At 38.0% G+C, this 19,421-nt stretch overlaps 1 protein-coding gene across 2 annotated transcripts in view; it reads right to left on the bottom strand.

Moving 5' to 3' along the window:
• WASF2 (WAS protein family, member 2) overlaps nucleotides 1-19,421 on the bottom strand; it is a 138,268-nt gene that overhangs the window by 22,486 nt on the left and 96,361 nt on the right. For both annotated transcript variants that reach the window (XM_006883462.1, XM_006883463.1), the window contains one exon: nucleotides 3,339-3,511. In XM_006883462.1, the coding sequence (XP_006883524.1) occupies nucleotides 3,339-3,468 (130 nt within the window). In that variant the 5' untranslated portion in view covers nucleotides 3,469-3,511. Of the gene's footprint in view, nucleotides 1-3,338; nucleotides 3,512-19,421 lie in introns of those variants that run through there.

Genomic DNA, 19,421 nt, shown 5'->3' with positions numbered 1-19,421 from the left:
TAAAATTTAATAAAAATTAAAAAAATAAAGAATTTGAGCAATTAAAAAAAAAGAATGTCTACATGTTCTACCAAGTACTATACAAAATAGACACTGAGGGTTAAGGGTTAACAACATCTGATTGTAATTATCAAAGATCTTCTAATTTAGTATGGGAATTAATTTATAATATAATGAGGTGGGTGATAATATAAGCAAACAATGGAAGCTCAGAGGAGCACTTTGTACTATCTGAAGGAGGTTATCTCTAGATGGGTCCTGAAGAACCCACTACAGGTGGCCAGGCAAACAAGGATGGCAAAGGAACAAGCAGGGCATAGAGGAGTACTGCATGGAGGCAGAAGTTAGTATGGACTGCCTTAGGAAAAATGCCAGTTCTCCTGAGAATTCACTGACAATTCATTCTTCGTTTCCATCTTTTAATTTAAAAGAATCTTTAAAAAATACTATAAAACAGGAAAAGGGCTTTCTCAATGCGAGACTGGAAATGAAGGCTGTTCTTTGGAGTGTTCTGAGTACCAGGCCAAGGAATTTATTAAGACAATTCCATACTGAGGAATAAATAGTTAAGATTTGTACTCTAGGAGGAAGAGGAATGAGGAAGACAATTCCCAATTCTCATAGAATCCAACGATTCTGGAGCAATAAGACTGAAATAAACCTCTGCAACTATTGCCTTAAGTTAATTTTAAAACAAAAATATCTCAATGTTTTCTTCAACATAATCAAACAATATATTAACTTGTTTGGTAAATAATGTTTGCCTTGTACAGTGATCTTTTGAAGAACTATCTATACAGGTATCAAAGTGACAAATGAGAAGGGCAGAAAGGAAGTTTAGGAGACAGCTTGTTTATATTAATAGGAAATGACCAATTCAGAAAAGGAGAGTGAGAATCATTGCATAACCTAAAGAACGTTATCCATGTCACTGAATTAATTGTACATGTAGAAATTATGGAATTGATGAAGGGTTTGCTGTATCTATTTCCAACAACAATAAAATATTTAAAAATCTCTACTCTTAATTAAAAACATTTTAGAATTATTAATGAAAATTTAACTTAAAATTTTGTTCTTTTATATGGGCTTGCATATAAAATTTGTATACACTGAATTTCTTCCATGTACCTTGTGTTTCACACAATCTTTCACTTACATAGTGTTTCACACTAACTTAAAAAAATATAATTTTAGAATCTAAAACTAAAAAGGGAGCTTTGCATTTTAGGCATATCACTCTGCAAGGGCTAGGGGACAGATCTAAGGATATTGGATCAGAATAAGGGAATCCAGGGCTAGAGCAATAATTTAAGAAAGAACCACCAGAGTTCTGAACCAGGTAAGTGTTAGCAGAGACAGAAAGCAGAGAACAGAGCTGAGAAATTATTAGGAATTCTGTATTTGTATACTGATTTGACTCTTACTGTTTGTATTTCTCAGGAAAGTCGTTTGACTTTTCTGAACCTTCTACCCTTAGAGGGTTTTTTTAAAATAAATAAGTGAGGTAATCTATGCTGAGCCCCTATCAAAACCTGACATAAAGGAGATTATAAAAAATTTAAGTTCCCTTCCCACTTTCTATCCATTTTCTCTTAAGAATTCTTTATTTCTATCTTTTCTAGTAGATTATGATCTCTTGGAAGACAGGAACCATTTCTTATTATCACTGTATCTCCTCAGCCTCTGGCACATAAAATATGTTCAATACATATTTAATGGACGAATAAAGGGTCAGTTAGCTCTATAATGAGAGGAAATTTTGTTTCCTTAGACACCAGCTAACCCTGGTCCTGGGTCAACTTTCTCCCGATAGTTAGTTCGACCACAAGTGGAAAAGTGTGAGCAATAGCATCCATCAATACTACCCTGGAAGAATACCTGGGAAAGAGCAGAACTCCTGTTGAGTAAGATTAAGAAGCATTATTAGCTAGATGTCCTTTGTCCTTTGGAAAAGGAACCACTGTGTGATTGACTTCCACCCATTTGGCCTTCTCAGGGTGACAGGAGCAGAATGATGCTTTTAAGCAGGAGTAAGGCTTTCTGTAGCCTTCATGTGTTTCCTTGTCAGCCACACTACTGTTGCATTGCTGTCAACGTTCCTTTGTATAAGACAGGAACTGGCAGGGTTTCATTTCTTTGTGATGCCCCATCCGGGCTTCTCTAAGCCCTGGATCAACTAAGCCGGCCGCTGAGCTAGGTGAAAGCTTAAGAATCTCAGACCCCATACATCATTTGGTCACAGAACTCTGTCTCCTCAGGCTCCTATTTTAAAGGCAGGACCTATTACTATCTGAGGGAATACAGGCTTTCTTGATATTCCACTGCCTTCACTGAAGGCAGTGAGGCGATAGGAAGGGTGAGTGCCTGAAATGATTCACACCAAGATGCTTTTGCTAAAAAAGATCACTAAAATGGCATTTTGATGGAAGTTCTTCTGGGAGCTGGAGTGGCATTAGACAAATGCAGAGCCTACCCAAGCATCTGCCCTTCCCATACCTTGGCTTCAAGCAAACAAAGTCAGCTTGATTCAGAATGAAATCCAAACCACATGCATGCACCCCACCCAAGGCAGTCTCATTCATTCCTGCCAATTAAAAAAAACCAACCAGATTTACAGTTGAGCTGGCTTTCCCTCTGCTCTAAAACAGACTGAGCTAACCCCCATCTTCCTCTTAGAGAAGAATGACTCCAGTTACAATTTGTGTCACTGTGTGTTCACACAGCTTGCAAAATTCCCAGTACCCCAGGGACTGCAGAAGTAATTTGTACCCTGAACTTGGACCTGGAGGTTTGCAGCACAATTAAATGTGTACCAGGGTGGACAAGTCAGCCAGGATCTCTGAGTGCATATTTGTTTTATTCCTCCTTGGTAAAAAAAAAAGGGGGGGGGGTATTATCGGGTAGATAAAAACTACCAGCACATTTGAGGATTCAACAAAGTCAGACCACACTGAACAGCTCGTGCAATTAGAGGCACATTCCCCGACCTAAGATACTGCTCTGTGAACCTCCCACTTTACAGAGAATTCTGCTCTGTCATTCCATCTGCAGTTTCTGCTGCAGCCCTTCCTGCCACCCTTCCCACAGATTTCTTTTGAAGCAGGTGGAGGGGGAGGTAGAGGGAACCTAGAGGGTGGTGGTAGATGAAGAAAGGGTTGAAGGGTAGAATCTGTACCAAAAAAGGAGCCTCTTTTTAGGGAGGAGGGTGGGATACATTTTCACATTACCTAGGGAAGGCAGATGGGGGAGAAATAGGAACACAGGAGGAGAAGGCAACTAAATAAAGAGCACCAACGACCCCTGAGGGCAAAGCACAGCCTCTCTGCGGCACTCACTCAGGCTGCCCAGCTGTCGGATGACATTTGCCAGGGAGATGTTGGTCTTGCATTCCAGCTCGCTTCTAACGCTAGGCAACGTCTGACGGCACAGGTGCCTTGGCTCGATGTTCCTCGTTACTAACGGCATGGTGGACCTGCTTCAGGCAATGTTCTGAATGATGAAAAACAACCTAAAAAAGAAATAACAGGAAAGTATTACTCAACCACAAATTCCAGCCACACTAGAGTTATGTATGAGACTTCCCCCACCACCCTTTCTCTGATCTAAAACAGCTTTTTATTTTTTTTAAAAAATTAAAAAAAAAATTTTCTCCCCTTCTCTTTTTTAAGCCTTTTTTCCTTAAAGCTTTTACTATTAGAAGTCTTGCTGGATACATTTGGAAATTCAGAGCTTGTGGTTTCTAGTTGAAGTATATAGGTAGCTTGAAAACCTAAACAGCTAGCAATGACAACTACTGCTCCAACCAACAGCAGGCTCTAGAGGCAAGTGAAAGCATAGCCAGAGAATAGCCCACCCCAGTAGATCCTATCCTTGAGGTGTCCTTAACCAAGACAGATCAGATTATAGGTCACCAATTATAAAGACCACAGCAAGGGGCTTCTCTCATCTGATAATCTCCTCAATGAAATGAAGGTGCCAATGTGAGCCCACTGACAAACATCAAACATAACCTCTCCAGTTCTTCTTTGATGGGTAAATGTTAATGTACAACTAAATATTGGCGGCCAGTATCTACTGACACTACTAAAGTTTAGTTTGTAAAATGACAGAAAAGAAGACTATTAAGGAGATTTTTACATATTCAAATATGTTCAATAAGTCAAATGTGATCCTGAGTAAAATGTGCTCTAAGATTCCCTGGTCCTTTCTCTTCTATCCAACACCTCCCTCTCTCCCTCCCATTTGGTTCAATCCACCTGGGCCAAAAAGGCTCCTAAGACAGCAGGAAGTGTCTGGAGCAAATCCGGAAATCTTCCAGTTACTGTTTCTTCTCCTGTCGGCTGAGCCCCTTTCCCTAGGAAATCCCCCAGCACTTCAGGTTCATGCAGAGCTATTGTTTTAGACTTCAGTTACCAAATTTCTACCTTCAGAAGAACAAGAGACTGTTTTAGTCTTAACAAAATGAATATAACTTCAGCCAAAGCACACTAGTCCTATTTCTATATTTCATAAAGCGAAAGAAGCCTAAAACAGTTAATTTTTCTGTTGTTTTTGTTGTTGCCAGGAAAAAAAAAATGGTAAATTAGTTTTAAATGAAAAGGAAAAGCATGAAAGTAATACTAAGTCTCTAATATTCCAAGTTCCACCAAAAAAAAGGCAAAACAGAGGTTTACTTACGTTATATCTTAAAACACCAATTCATCAAAAAAAAAACCAAAAACCAAAACCACCAATTCATCACAAAAAAAAAATTGATTGTGAATATAAAATGTTTAAGACCAAATTAAACAGATCTTAAAAATGAACATATTTTATGAAGAAAGGGGGGCTAAAAAAACTCCCTTCAGACTCAAAAGGGGAGCAGAACCCTCTGAACAGACGGCTCCTTGTTGTGGACATTCTGATCTGCTAAGAGTAAAAATAAAACAGGAAGCCAGCAACTTGGGGAACAAGATTTCCTGTCACCAACAGCAATAGCCTAAGAACCAAGAGAATCAGCTGTTTGCTTATAACTTTGAGCCTCCCTTTAATAGTCACTGTGTGGCAGCTGTGCCTATCTTTGGGGTGCAGAGGTGTTTCCTGAATATTTGTCTACTGTCTAAGGAAATAATTTCCATTCCGCTCCTCTGCTAAGTTCCCCTTTGACTCAACAGGTTTTCTAATCCAAATTCTGGATTTTCCCTTCCAGTTTAACTTAACTCTTCCTCTGTTTGACTTAATATGAATACAGTCAGGAACTAAGATGCAATTTTCATAATACACTCTGAAAAGATTCTTTAGAACAGGAAAGGAGATTACAAAATAAAAAAAAACCTCATGGTGCTCCATACATCATCCTCTGGATGACCCCAGACTTCCAACTTTACATTTAAAAAAAAAAAAATCAGCAATACAGGGATAGAGTAAACTCTAACTGGAAATAGCTACTATAAATTCCATTAACAATCATTTATTTGAGTAGATATTTTTGGAAATAAAGGAACCATGCTGCTTTGAAATTCTAGACTGAACCTAGTCAATGATAGCATTTCTGATTTTTTTCTTTGGACATCTAATAGAATATGATTAAGTTAATGTCTGGTCTGGTGAGTGAGGTGTGATTTATAACATGTTGATACTTCAGCATTCACACTTTCCCATGCGTCTTAGCAAATACAAATGCAGTTAAACTCTATGTCAGCCTGATAAGGTTTACCCAGAACCAAATTTTCATGTGCAAAATGGTTTCTTCTTGTCAAAAAAAGCTAGTTCCTATAATCAGCTGAGAAGTTCTCAAAAGTGAAGGCTTCAGAATTTCTCAATTTAGCTAAAAATTTGTAGACAACACATGGCACTTTGGAATACAGACATACTTGGGTTAGAACCCTGACTCTAATACCTTACTTAATAGTTATGCAATCTTGGGCAAGGTTCTCAGGGAAATTAACTAGTATAGCATGTATAAAATACCTATCACAGAGCTGGTTAAATGTAGTTACTTTTCACTTCTGTAGTTACTGGAGCAAATGAAATTAAAAAATTTAAAGGCAAAACTCCAGATTTTAATGACATTTAGTAGTTTCTGGAGGATGCTTGTAGTTGTGCTCCTGGACCTCCTGAAGAGCATATTCCCTCTCTCTCCTCAACTCTCTCACAACTGATTAATCATCTGAGTCACAGAACAAATGATCAGAGTTATGGTATTCTCAATTCTCTTCAAGACTGAATAAAACCAGCACCATTCTAGATGCCTGGGAGGAAGTTAATTCATTCAAAGTTAATTCTTCCTTCATACAAAGGATTGTCTAAGGGCATTAAGGGAGTTTTGGTGGCCTAGTGATGAGAAACTGCTGCAATCCCAAAGGTATATGATTTGAATCCACTTGTTGCTCATTTGGAAAAAGATGAGCAATCTCCTTCTGGGCAATTAACTGCCTCTGAAAACCTGCTGGAGGGTCAGCTGTGGGTTGGTTCCAACTCAATGGTACACAACAATAATAACACACCTAAGAGTTTAATTCTCTCATGGAACTTGAGTTGAGAAAGACTCCTCCATAATCATTAGCACTGTAGTACACGTTAGGGAACCACTGAAGGAAGCAGAGAAATTACACAGGCCAATCTGCTTTCTGGACAGATCAATCTAACAGAAACCAAGATGTTAGAATTAGACTGGGTGAGGTTAGTGGTAAGAAGACCAACTGAGAAGCTCTTCATAGGTTTAGAGAGATGGCAGAAATGGACAGGGCCACCACAGCAAGCAGATGTGAATTGAGAAACTGAGCTGCAGGTAAGGCCAGTCTGTCGGCTCCAACTCCTGCTAATTCCTTAGAGAGTTGTCAAGTAAGCTTACAAAATTATAAAATACATGTTTCTTTATTAAACACGACACGAAATCAACTATACACTAATGCCAGCAATAGAAATTAAAAGAAAGTAGGAAAACCTAAGAAAACAGTGATTTTTTTGGCTAGAAAAACTAATTTTGGATACATGAAAGAATAGAACACACTCTCTTTATATAGAATCAATACAGGCCTTTTCCAGTGACATGTTACTTTGGTTAGGGAAATTTTATGCTTTAGTGGTGTTTGCTAATTTGAGGATTTGAAAAAGTCTACCTTAGGGGATTTTACATAGGAGAGGAATTAAATTGGAACCACTGAAAAGATAAAAGTTACAGGGAAATAGATTTCAATATAGTTAATTCACCGTAATTAGAACTATCCTACGTGAAAATAAGGTCTCTTTAGAGGCTGTGACGGCTAATGTCATATGTCAACTTGGCTCAGCTATGATGTCCAGTATTATATGGCTGTCCTCCATTTTTTGATCTAATGTAACTGTCTTCCATTTCATGTTGCTGTAAACGTTAACCTCTACATGTTAATAAGGTAGCATTAGTGTGGGGTGTATCCCGAGTCACAGCCTCACAAAATAAATCCCACACTAATCCTGCTTCTTTCTCTTACTCAAATCACACTCTTATTCTGCTCTAAGGGGTTTCCTTGAGGGTGTAACTTGCATCCAGTAAATATATGGATGCACTGTCAAAGCTCTCCTCTATACTAATTCCTGCATGCCAATCATCATCATTTGACTTCTAGTTCAAGGAACTGAAGTCAGCAACCTGCAATCTGAACGGCCAGGTTTGGGATTTGCTATCAAAGACTTTGATATCCACTCTACTCAATGAACTCTCATAATCTGACCCCAACAGTTAAAGTGGGTGTAGGGCTAGGGGGCTATGAAGCTTGTGAGTGAGGGAGAAGGCACTCAGTACCCCATATTCTGACTTTCTGCTAATATCAGGAGAGATGATAAATGACTTCTATTCTTGCAATGAAGCTTACAGCTGTTTACTAATAATAATTTAAAAAGTAGTAAGCCTTCCTTTAGAGCCAAAGTAATAACAGTCAAATTTATGGTCATGTCCAAAAAACAAGTAATTATATCTGAGTTATAATAATAACCACAACAGAAATGCTTCTCAAAGCAGTTCCTTTTTGAACACACCACCCCAAATGCTGATCATCAGCAGCAGGGATGAGAATATGTGGGGATGTTATGTTTGGGACAATTAAAGACTTCTGCTTTCACTTCAGTATTTCCCACTATTCTACAATTAAAAGCATTTTAAATGAGTGCATATTAGAAGAGCTCTACTTGTTGATCAGTTTCAGATGTATTTTACAAGTGTTTAATAATTTTTATTGAAAAATGATATTACTTTATTTCAAAAGGACAGCAGACACACAAGGCTCTCATCTTACAGTAATCTGTTTACTATAATGTTAAAAGAAATATGAATTTACTGTTGCATGTAACAGTCTTCACTGTTACAGAATACTTCATTATAGACAGAATACTTCATTATAAGGCTTACCCATCCACCCATTTCCTGTTGAAGTATAGGGTAGGGCTGAACCTACAAATATAACCAGATTCTCCAAAACACAAGGAATTACTGACAAATCGGTTTAAGCCACTAGAATAATGTCCAAAAGAGCAGGCATAACAGAAATGGAACTTGTAGGTTAAGAAAGAGACAATATCTGACTGGGCAGGGGTGAGGGACTGTTTTTAATTTAAAACCAGGAGAAATCTCCACTTTCACGGAGCAATGACAACAGTTCTGGACCTATATTCCATAAATATAAAGCTGCTTGCTCTCCTAGTTCATTTTGGGTCAGCTACACAGGAAACAGGATTTCTAAACTCTAGTATCTAACTTCTTGGAACACACCATGCATCTATCAAGTATGTTCTATCTATATACATTCACACATGGTAATTTCATAACTTTCTATTATCTTTTGGAGGCAATGGGGGGGAACCCAGATTTGATTTTTACATTTATAACCTGTAAGTCTCTAATCACAGCTTTCTTCTTAAAGCTAAAAGCTAGCAATCATGTTAACTTTCACAAATGGTTTCTTCCAGTACCAACTTATCCACAGAAAATTGCCTTTTAATTGGACAAAATTAAGTTTTTAAACCAAATAGAATCCATTTAGCTGTCTTAAAGAAAATACATTTAATCTGTAAGTCAGAAACCTGCATTCTAGTTTTAAATCTAATGATGACTGTAATCAGGGAGTTTCCAATTCAGCTCTCTATTTCATCTGACAGGGAATTCTGGTGGCTTGTTTGGTCCATAAGGAACTGCACTGCTAACTCAAATGTGTGGCCTCTAGTGGTTTAAATCCACCAGTAGCTCCTCAGGAGAAAGATGGGCAATTGCCTCTCATACAAGTTATAGCCTCTGAAAACCCACTGGAGGGTTGGCAATGAGTTAATCAGTGAACTACGTTTAAAAATGTCCCAGATGCCACCCAAGCAGCTATATGCACACTCATGTTTATAGCGGCTTTGTTCACAATAGCAAAGAGCTGGAAACAGCCCAAGTGCCCATCAACAAACGAACGGATAGTGAAGTGCTAGTATATTCACATAATGGAATACTATGCATCATTGAAAAACAAAGAACTCATGCAGTATTATTCAAAATGGGTGAACGTGGAGGACATTATGCTGAGTGAAATATCTCAGTCAAAAAAGGACAAATATTGCTTAGGGCGACTCTCATAAAACAGGACTGACATTGGCATTGAGGGAGACAGAGAAGAAGGGGAGGAATGATGTTTACTGCATTTGAAACAGATGGAGAAGACTGTTTAACAGGGATATATGATCAAGTATTATTGTCATGACAGGAGTCCAGAATGAAGGTTGCACAGTGGAGTGGACTTGGGGGCGGGGATTGCATAACAATGAAAGAGTTTTTCTTTTACTTTTCAAGGAGAAGAGTGAATTGGGTGGGAGGGGGGCCAGGGAGAAAAGTGCAACAATGAATGAAAGGAAAGCCTAAGTCTCTGTATCTTTGTATATGTTCATAAAAATTAATTTTAAAAAAGTACGAGAGATGCTATATAAAATAGAAATATTGTTTGCAAAGTATTCTGAGCTCCTAAGAAAAGATTTATTCACATAAAACATCTCTTGTATTTCAATCTTGCCCCAAATTCCCTATGATGGATTCACTTAAATTATGCAAGATCTACATGATGAAATAGATGACTTTTAGTCACAGACAAGCATTTTAACTTTCCCAATCTAATTCCAACCTCTAGTAATGTTGTTGTTAAGTGTCATCAAGTCCTCTGTCACTCATAGTGACCCTATGTACAATAGCTCTGAAGCCTGCCCTGTTCTGAGCCATTCTTACTAAGACACACCTAGCAACATTACTCCAGTTAATAACAACCCATTTCATTTGGGGTCTTCCTCTCCACCCTTCCAACTATGATGTCCTTCTCCAAGGATCAGCCCCTCCTGGCCACATGCCCAAAGTATGTGAGACAGAGTTTCAAAATCCTAGCCTCCAAGGAGAAACTTGGTTTCACCCTCTCCAAGACAGGCTTGCTTGTTCTTTTGGTGTTCCAGGGTATGTTCAATACTCTCCTCCAGTACCACAACTAAAGGCATCAATTCTTTTTCTGACAAGTTTAGTCATTTTCCAGCTCTCTGATACATAGCAAGTAACTGCGAAGCCTATGGCCTGTATCAGGTGCATCTTAGTCTCGAAACTGACATGGTTGCTTCTTAGTACTCTGGAGAGGTCCCTGACAGCAGATTTTCCCTGTGCAATTTGTCTTTTGATTTCCTGACTGTTGGTGCCAAGAGTTGACTGTGGAGCCAAGCAAGCTAAAATTATTAACAACTTTAATCTCTTCTCCATCTATCATGATGCTGCCAATTGGCCCAGTGGTGAGAATCTGTCTTCTTAATGCTGAGCTTTAACCCACAGTGAAGACTACAGTTCTTGACCTTCTCAGCAAGCACTTCAGGTCCTCCTCAGTTTCAGCAATCAAGGTAACACCCTCTAGTAATACCCATATCAAAATGGTATGGGTTCGAATACTTCAAACTATTTTTCTAAATGGACTTACTTTTATTCTGAATGGATAAGTATAAACTTACAAATATTATTTTACTCATAAATGGGGCAGTCTTACTCCTAATATTTATAAATACAAAATCTCTTTCAGTGGTAAGTCATGAACTGAACATTAAATTCACACAAGAGTTTAAAAAAACAAGTTGCTCTGAAAAACAAACACATATGAAACAAACAAAAAATGTATCTGATCTCAATAATTGAGCTTAAAAAGTTACTGAACTATGTCAATAATTCACACATGCCCTAATAAAGTAAAACACTTTCTTTTTAAAAAAAATCCATAGTTAGTGATACAAAAAAGTGTACTTACTATCAGCTGGTAGTAAGCAAAAATTTAAGAAGTAAAAGAATGGATGTAAAATGCATCCCTCTTAAGTATCTGGGCTTGATTTCACAGTCCTGGAAGTCCTATCTGGACAGGTGACTTCTAGACTACCAGACAAATGAAGAGCTAAAGTTCAGTATCACACAAGAATACACAGTTGATTTTTAGGAAGGCTCTCTACCTCCACTTTTCAACCCTACTCAGTAATAGAGGGGATGGCTCTAGGCCATAACCTTTCTCTCCTGGTCCATGCAAATAGCAATGAGTTACTGCACTACTAGAGTACAGGCACAATGGTAGGATTTAAAATGAGGGAGGAAGGAGATTAATTAGAGCCAAATCCTTTATCTATCAGGCACTGAGTAAGTCTCATTTCTCCCAGCTAGCAGTCTGATCATTCATTTTCATCTCTATGGTGCCTTCACTTTGTATTTCAAACTCCTCTTTACAGTAGCTAGGATGGAAAGGTCAAAGAAGAAACCGACATTACACAACTCGGAAAGGCCAGGAAAAAGAAGATTGCAGAGCAACAACAAAAAAGTAAATTCAGCAAAATGTTTTGCTGACAGTTCAGGGCAATATACAACACACCATGTGGTCATGGAGCAGGCAGAAAGAAGCAGCAGCCCTGGGATGTGACTGTATTAACCAACTTAAGTGAGGAGAGAGACCCAGCAATCACAACTACATCTAAATAACAGGGAATGGAATTATGGAGCAAACTGCCATGCAATTCCGTATCAACTATTCTATTCTGCCAGTTGTAACAAGAATTCATTCCTGAAAAAGTGTCACACACTCATCTGTCACTAAGAGCCAAGCTGCCAGAAATTGACTACACGTTAACAGCAAAAGGGCAGCTGTACATTTACTTTCTCTCACAAAGTCTAGTCACCATTCAAAACATAAGATTTTAAAGAAAAAGTCCTTGAGTAGAGGAGAAAGTAATTATTCCCCCTTTTTTGTCCTCAGTTTATTAGACTGTCACTAGTCTTCAAAATCTGACAGACAGCGGGTAGAACAGCAAGAGTATGGGTTTTAAGAGATGAAAGTGTTTCAACACAGCACCACCATTTTAGGCTTTGGGTACATTGGCAAGCTGATTCATTTTCCACTGTTTCCTCCCGTCAGATCAGTATAATCATTGAAGAAAAACTAAATAAAGTTGTATATTAGCACAGAGCCTGGCACAGAATAGATTTTTAAACCAATTTGATCCCTGCAGAGTTTTAATTTCTACTCCAGATATAATGAATCAGAATGTACAGTTTAACAAGATCCTCAGGTTTTTCTTTCTTTTTTTTTTGGTGAGAAAAATTTGTATTTAGAATTAGCCAGGTAGACTCAGTTTAGATGATCCCAATTAAGTGGACAACATCCAAAGCATCATTGTCAGGAGCAAGTCAAACACAGGCCTTCTTCTCTCCATCAGGCCTAATCAAGATGTTGACTTTTGATGAGATTGTTGGCATTGCCCAGCAGATGCGGCACCGGTCTTTAGCCAGAGAACTCTCTGGAACTATTAAAGAGATCCTGGGAACTGCCCAATCTGTGGGCTGCAATGTTGATGGCCGTCACCCTCATGACATCATAGAAGACATCAACAGTGGTGCTGTGGAATGCCCAGCTAGCTAAGGAACTACAGATGAAAATATTTCAATAAAGGATTATTTGTTAACCAAAAAAAAAAAAAGAGATGTTGACCTTGGCCACATCAATGTCATAGAGCTCCTCTGATTTGGTGCTTGCTGTCCTTGACATCTACAACAAACACAAATGTGTTATCTTCTGTCTTCTTCATGGCTGACTCAGTGGTCAGGGGAGTTGCCAAGCTTATTTCTCCTAGGGTCACTTTTCTGGGGGTATCTGGGCTATCTTAAGAATCTCAGCGAGTTAGGCTGCCAGAAGTTGGGTGACTTGCGTTTCTTCTTTTTTTTTTTTTGTGGCTGTAGATGACCTTCAAGACTGTCTTCTTTCTTTCTTTTTTTTTTAAATTGTTACGTACTGTTGAATTGGATCCGACTGGCAGCACAGGAAGAGATTGCTCCTTCTTCTCCAGCAGAGCATCTGGTGGATTCGAACTGTGTGTGCCTTTCAGGACTGCAGCACAGATTCTTGCCACGAGGCCACCAGATCTCCCTAGGACTGCCTTCTTGATCTTTAACATCGTTGCTTTAGCTTCAGTTTTGAGAGGAGCTGGGACTTCCTTCTTCACTTTTGGTGCCATCTTTGTAGAAAGGGTCTCTCAAGCCCAGGTGATTCTTATAAATGGAACTGGTCCAAAGTCCTGAGTAATAACTAGTATCTAACATTTAACTATGTGCCATACACTATTATAAATTTTCATATGTTCTTCTCTTAACCATCACCTGATACTGTTTTAGAATAAGTCTCTGGTTGTATTAATGGTTAACTAATAATTACAGTACCCTTATCAATCATTCTATGAATTTTTTAATTAATTTTAATGAATGTTTACAGAGACTTAGGGTTTCCATGAATATTTTTCAAGTAAATACAGGAAGACACAAGTATAAAAATCTCTCCTTGGATTGTAAGAGCATTAAATTTGAGAAGACAAAATCACAATGAGAAAATAAAATGACAGTTATGTAAAAATATAGTAAATAAATTTAAGTTCCATTTAAAATATGATTCATTATCAAGAGAATAGTGCAGTCAATGATAATAATAAAATGGGTAGAAAGATCACGGTGAACTAAAGGGATTGACCAGACTTCCTGGAACAGACGTCTGAACTGGTCAGAAGTCAAATATAAAGACCAGAGAGGAGAGGGCTTTCTAGGTGAGAAGGAATGAGAAGGAAAGGTGAGAAAAACCCAGAAATCTTGAACTCTATTAATAGAAAAGTCACAACTATAACGGATTTCTACCATATTTCATTAAGTCTAATAAGTCACTGATTTTCAGTTGAATCATGATTCAAGGGATATTGTTGTTGTTGTTATGTGCCATTAAGTCACCTGCAACTCATAGCGACCTATGTACAACAGCCCTAAACTCTGCTCTATCCCTTCCCAATCTTATTGTTTCTAACACATTTATCCCCATTACCCCAGTGACTGAATCAATCCATCTTATCAAGGGTCTTCCTCTCCTGCACTGTCCCTCCACCCTCCCCAGCATGACATCCCTCTCCAAGGACTGATCCTGCCTTCCAACATGTCCAAAGTATGTCAGACAGAGCTTCAGAATCCTTGCCTCCAAGGAGCAACCTGGCTTCACCTTCTACAGGATGAACTTATTTGTTCTCCTAGTAGTCCATGATATAGTCAATACTCTTCTCTAGCACCACAGCTCAAAGGCATCAATTCTTCTATCATCTCTAGTCATTGTCCAGCTCTCTGATGCATAGCAAGTAACTGCAAAGACCATGGCATGTACCTTAGTCTCCAGACTGACATCATTGCTCTTCAGCACTCTGGAGAGGTCTCTTACAGCAGACTTTTCCAATGCAATGTGAAAAACTACATTTGAGAGATAGTGAAATATAATGGTTCTCTTTCCACCAAGAAAGCTGGGCAAGATGATCTTCAACTATCCTCTCCAAACCTAAAATGTAATGATTATATATCTCAGGCTTACAAGAGGATATTAAAATTTTACCAAATCATTAACATTATAGGAAGAACAAATATAATAAAACTAAGAAAAACTTGACACATACTCCACTATTTGCAAAGCTGAAATGTCTACCCTGTATTTTCCTTTATATTCCTGAACATATTTATATGTTATTTTAAGATCCTTGTCTTCTAGTTTCATCATGTCACTTAAGTCTTATTTCTAGTTAATTATTTTCTCCATGTTATGAGTTATACTGTCCTGCTTTTAGCATGTGTACTACTTCTGAATACTGGACTACTGTGAATTTTACATTGTTGAGTATCTAACTGTTTTCTCTCTCATGAATGCTAGGCTTTGGGCAAATAATTAACACGTTGCTGCAAGTGATGGTAATACATTAAAAAAGCATGGTAGTCAATTTAAAAGTGTGCAGCAACGTGTTAAGCTACCTGTGGTTTAGTTTACTACTTCTGAAGCTTGCTTTTAATTTTTATAACTGGGCCAGCAGGACTGTCTTGGAGTAATTTTTAACACAGAAAACATCAAAAGAAGATGGAAGGAATATACAACGTATTTAAAAAGAGAAAAAAAAACCTACCAAAAAGAACTGGTCAACATTCAACATTCCAAAAGGCATGATGCTAAAAAACTGATGATACTGAGGAAAGAAGTCCAAGCTGCACTGAAGGCACTGGCAAAAACCAAAACTCTGGGAAGTTATGGGAAATCAATCAAGATGTTATCATTCAGCTACAACACTGAACACATTCAAATGTCTATACCAGGAAATTTGGAAGATAGATACATGGCTAATCAACTGGAACAGAGCCATACATGTGCCCATTCCACGGAATGGTGTTCTAACAGAATGTGGAGATTATCAAACAATATCATTATTATTGCATGCAGGTAAAATTAAGCTGATCATTTTTTTTTAAATGTTTTTTGTGTGTACCACCAAATCGGATCTGACTGGTACAGGAGGAGATTGCCCCTCCTTCTCCAGTAGAGCATCTAGTGAAGCTGAACATTATTTTTTAAAAAGTATATCAATGGAGAAATTCCAGGCCTAGCAATTTTACTACTGGGTATATATTCCAAAGAAGGAAGATATAACAGAAGCTAACATATACACACTCATTTTACTGTAGTATTATTTACAATAGTAAAGAGTTGCAAACAATCAACAGACAAATGGCTGGGGGGAAAACCCCAACCATGGTACACTTGAATAATGTATTACTAAAATATTATCAAGAATTCATGAAATACTATACAACATGGGTGAATCAAGAATAAATTATGCAGAAGGCTATTAGTTAAAAAAGACAATTACGGTATAAGAACACTATTGTAAAAGCTAAGGAAAGGATTACTGAATAGGTATGGAGAAAATAGAATCCTGATGCACACCTTTCTTGATTTGAAACCATGCAGTATTTCCTTGCTCTGTTCAGACAACAGCTTTCTGGTCTAGGTTTAGGTTCTGTATGAGCATAATTAAGTATTCTAAGCTTCCCATTCTCCTCAGTGTTAGCCATTGACTATTATGATCCACAGAGTCAAATGCCTTTGCATAGTCAATGAAACACAGACATTCCTTGGTCAGGATCCATTTGACATCAGCAATGATATCCCTGGTGTCAAAACATCTTCTAAACCTACCTTGAACTTTTGGCAGTTCTCTTGCCAATGTACTGTTCTAGCATTTTTGGATGATCTTCAGCAATATTTTGCTTGCATATGATATTAAAGAAACTGTTCAATAATTTCCACATTGTGATGGATCACCTATCTTGGAATGAGAACAAACACAGATCTCTTTCTGTCAGTTGACAAGGAAGCTGTCCTCCAAATTTCATGGCATAGACTGGCCAACATGTCTAGAGGGCTGCTGGATCTGTTAGTTGAAATACGTTAATTGGTATTCCATCGATTTCTGGGGCCTTAATTTTGGCCAATGCCTTCAAAGCAGCAAATCATTCAAGAAGCTGAACTCTATGTAGAATGTGGCATCAGGAGCAGAGAAGACTTATCAACATAATGTGTTATGCAGATAATACAACCTTGCTTGCTTAAAAAGAAGAGGACTTGAAATGCTTGCTACATAAGATCAAAGCCTACAGTCTTTGTAATAGATTGCATCTCAACATCAAAAAAAACCCAAAAATCCTCACAACAGAACCAATAAGCAATATCATGATAGATGGGGAAAATATTGAAATTGTCAATGATTTCATTTTATTCGGATCCACAATCAACAGCTGTGGTACCAGCAGACAGGAGTTCAGGAGATATAATCCACAAGAAAAGTTCACTGTTAGGGACTTCTCTAAATTACTGAGGAGCAATGATGTCAGTTTGAAGACTAAGGCAATTGAAGCTGATTAAAGCCATGGTCTTTTCAGTCACATGCTATGCATCTGAGAACTGGACAATGAATAAGCATGACAGAAGAACTGATGCCTGTGAGCTGTGGTGTTGGAGAAAAGTATGGAGTATCCCACTGACTGCCTAAAAAACAAAGAGATGTCTTCCAAAAGCAGCCAGAGTGCTCCTTGGAAGGCTGGATGGAGAAGTTTCATCTCACATACTTCAGGTATGTTTCTAGCAGAGGTTATTCTTCAGAAAGAGACATCATGCTTGGAAAGGTGAAGAAGGGTCAGTGAAAGAGGAATACTCTCAATGAGCTTAACTGACACAGTGACTACAGCAATGGGCTTAAGTCTGTCAGAGATGATGATAACAGGACAGGGGTTCAGAGCTGTTGCTCAAGGGGTCATTATGAGTCATACTCAACTCAACAATACCTAACAACAACAACAACAAAGGAAAGGTTTATCTACAGGTAGACTCAATCTAGAAGGGATATGAAGGGAGAGAGGAGTAAAAATTAATAAACAAGTTAAAAATTAAGCTGAATGAAAGGAAAGGCAATACACAGTAAGGGGTAATTGTCCTTTGGCGTCATCAAGTTGACTATGACTCACAGTACCTCTGTGATTAGAGCTAAAACCATGCTCTGTCCTGCACCATCCTCACAATCTCTCATATGCTTGAGCCCATTATTAGAACTGTGTCAGTTCATCTTGTAGAGGGTCTTCCTCTATTTCTCTGACCCTCCACCCTTCCCAGCATGATGGCTTTCTTTAAGGACTGCTCCTCACCCCATCCCCTTCTCAATAATATGCCCAACATATACAACATGACACTATACCATTCTGGCCTCAAAAGAGTAATCTGGTTGTACTTCTAAAACAGATATATTTCTTCCTTGCCAGTCCATAGAATAGTCATTATTTTTCTTCTACATCTCAACTCGTAGGTGTTATTTCTTCTCTTATCATCTTTATTCAACTTTCAGATGCAGAAGAACCAAGTAAAAATACCACAGATTAAATCAGGTACAATTTAGTCTTTAAACTGACATCCTTGATCTTTAACACTTTGACGAGGTCCTTCAGCACATTCTCCCAATACAACTTTTGATTTCTTTTCTTTTTTTTTTTTTAAAGGGTAAACGTTTATTTGGAGTTAGTTTCTGGTGGGTGCTGTCTTTTGATTTCTTAACTGCTGTTACCATGGATGTTGATTGTGGATCAAAGTTAGATGAAACTGTTGACAACTTAGATCTTTTTTCCTTCTATCATGATAGTACCTATTGGCCTGGTGGTGAAGACTTGTTTTCTTGATATTGAGATGTAATCCATACTGAAGGCTTCTGCAACAAGTGTTTCAACTCCTCTTCACTTTCTACAAGCAACGTTGTATCTCTGCACAATGCAGACTGTTAATGAAGTTTTCCTCCAATGCATAACATTTTTCATCATATAGTCCAGCTTCTCAAATGATCTGCTCAGCATACAGACTGAAGAGATATAGAGAAAGGATACAACCCTCAGGCACATCACACTGTTCCCCTAGTTCTATTCACACAACTGCTTCTTGGTCTTTGTACAGGTTTTACAAGAGCACAGTTAAGTGTTCTGGGATTCCCATTCTCCTCAATGCTATCTCTGTTTTCAGCCTTGCTCCATCTGACATCCGGATATCCCTCATGCTTAAATTTCTGGCAGTTCCTTGTCAATGTATTGTTCCAGTTTTTGTTTTTAATAATCTTGAGCAAGATCTTATTTGCATGTGATATTAATAATATCACTCAATTAATTTCCAGTTTGTTTGCTCACTTTTAGAAATTAAAAAAAATATCCATCTTGTCCAGGTAGCTATCTTCCATATTTGTTGGCAGAGACTCGTGAACATGTTCCGAGTTGCATTTGTTTCCTGAAACACTTAAAGAGGTATCACATCAATTCACAGTGCCTTATATTTTACCAGTGCCTTCAGGATAGCTTGAACATCTTCATTACTATTGGTTCTTGAGCATATGCTATTTCCTGAAATGTTTCCAGGTCAACCAATTCTCTTTTTTTATATTGACTCTGTATTGTTTCCACTTTCTTTTGATGCTTTCTGCATCATTAAAGACTTTGTACATAGAATTCTTCAATATATCAACTCAAAGCTGAATTTGTTCTTCAGGTTTTCCGCTTGAGAAATGCT

The sequence above is a fragment of the Elephantulus edwardii genome, unplaced genomic scaffold, assembly GCF_000299155.1.
Source record: "Elephantulus edwardii isolate Elephantulus edwardi_28Jun2011 unplaced genomic scaffold, EleEdw1.0 scaffold00028, whole genome shotgun sequence".
Lineage (NCBI taxonomy): Eukaryota > Metazoa > Chordata > Mammalia > Macroscelidea > Macroscelididae > Elephantulus > Elephantulus edwardii.
Note: the sequence above shows the minus strand (reverse complement) of the source record. Positions and strands in the feature narration are given on the sequence as shown.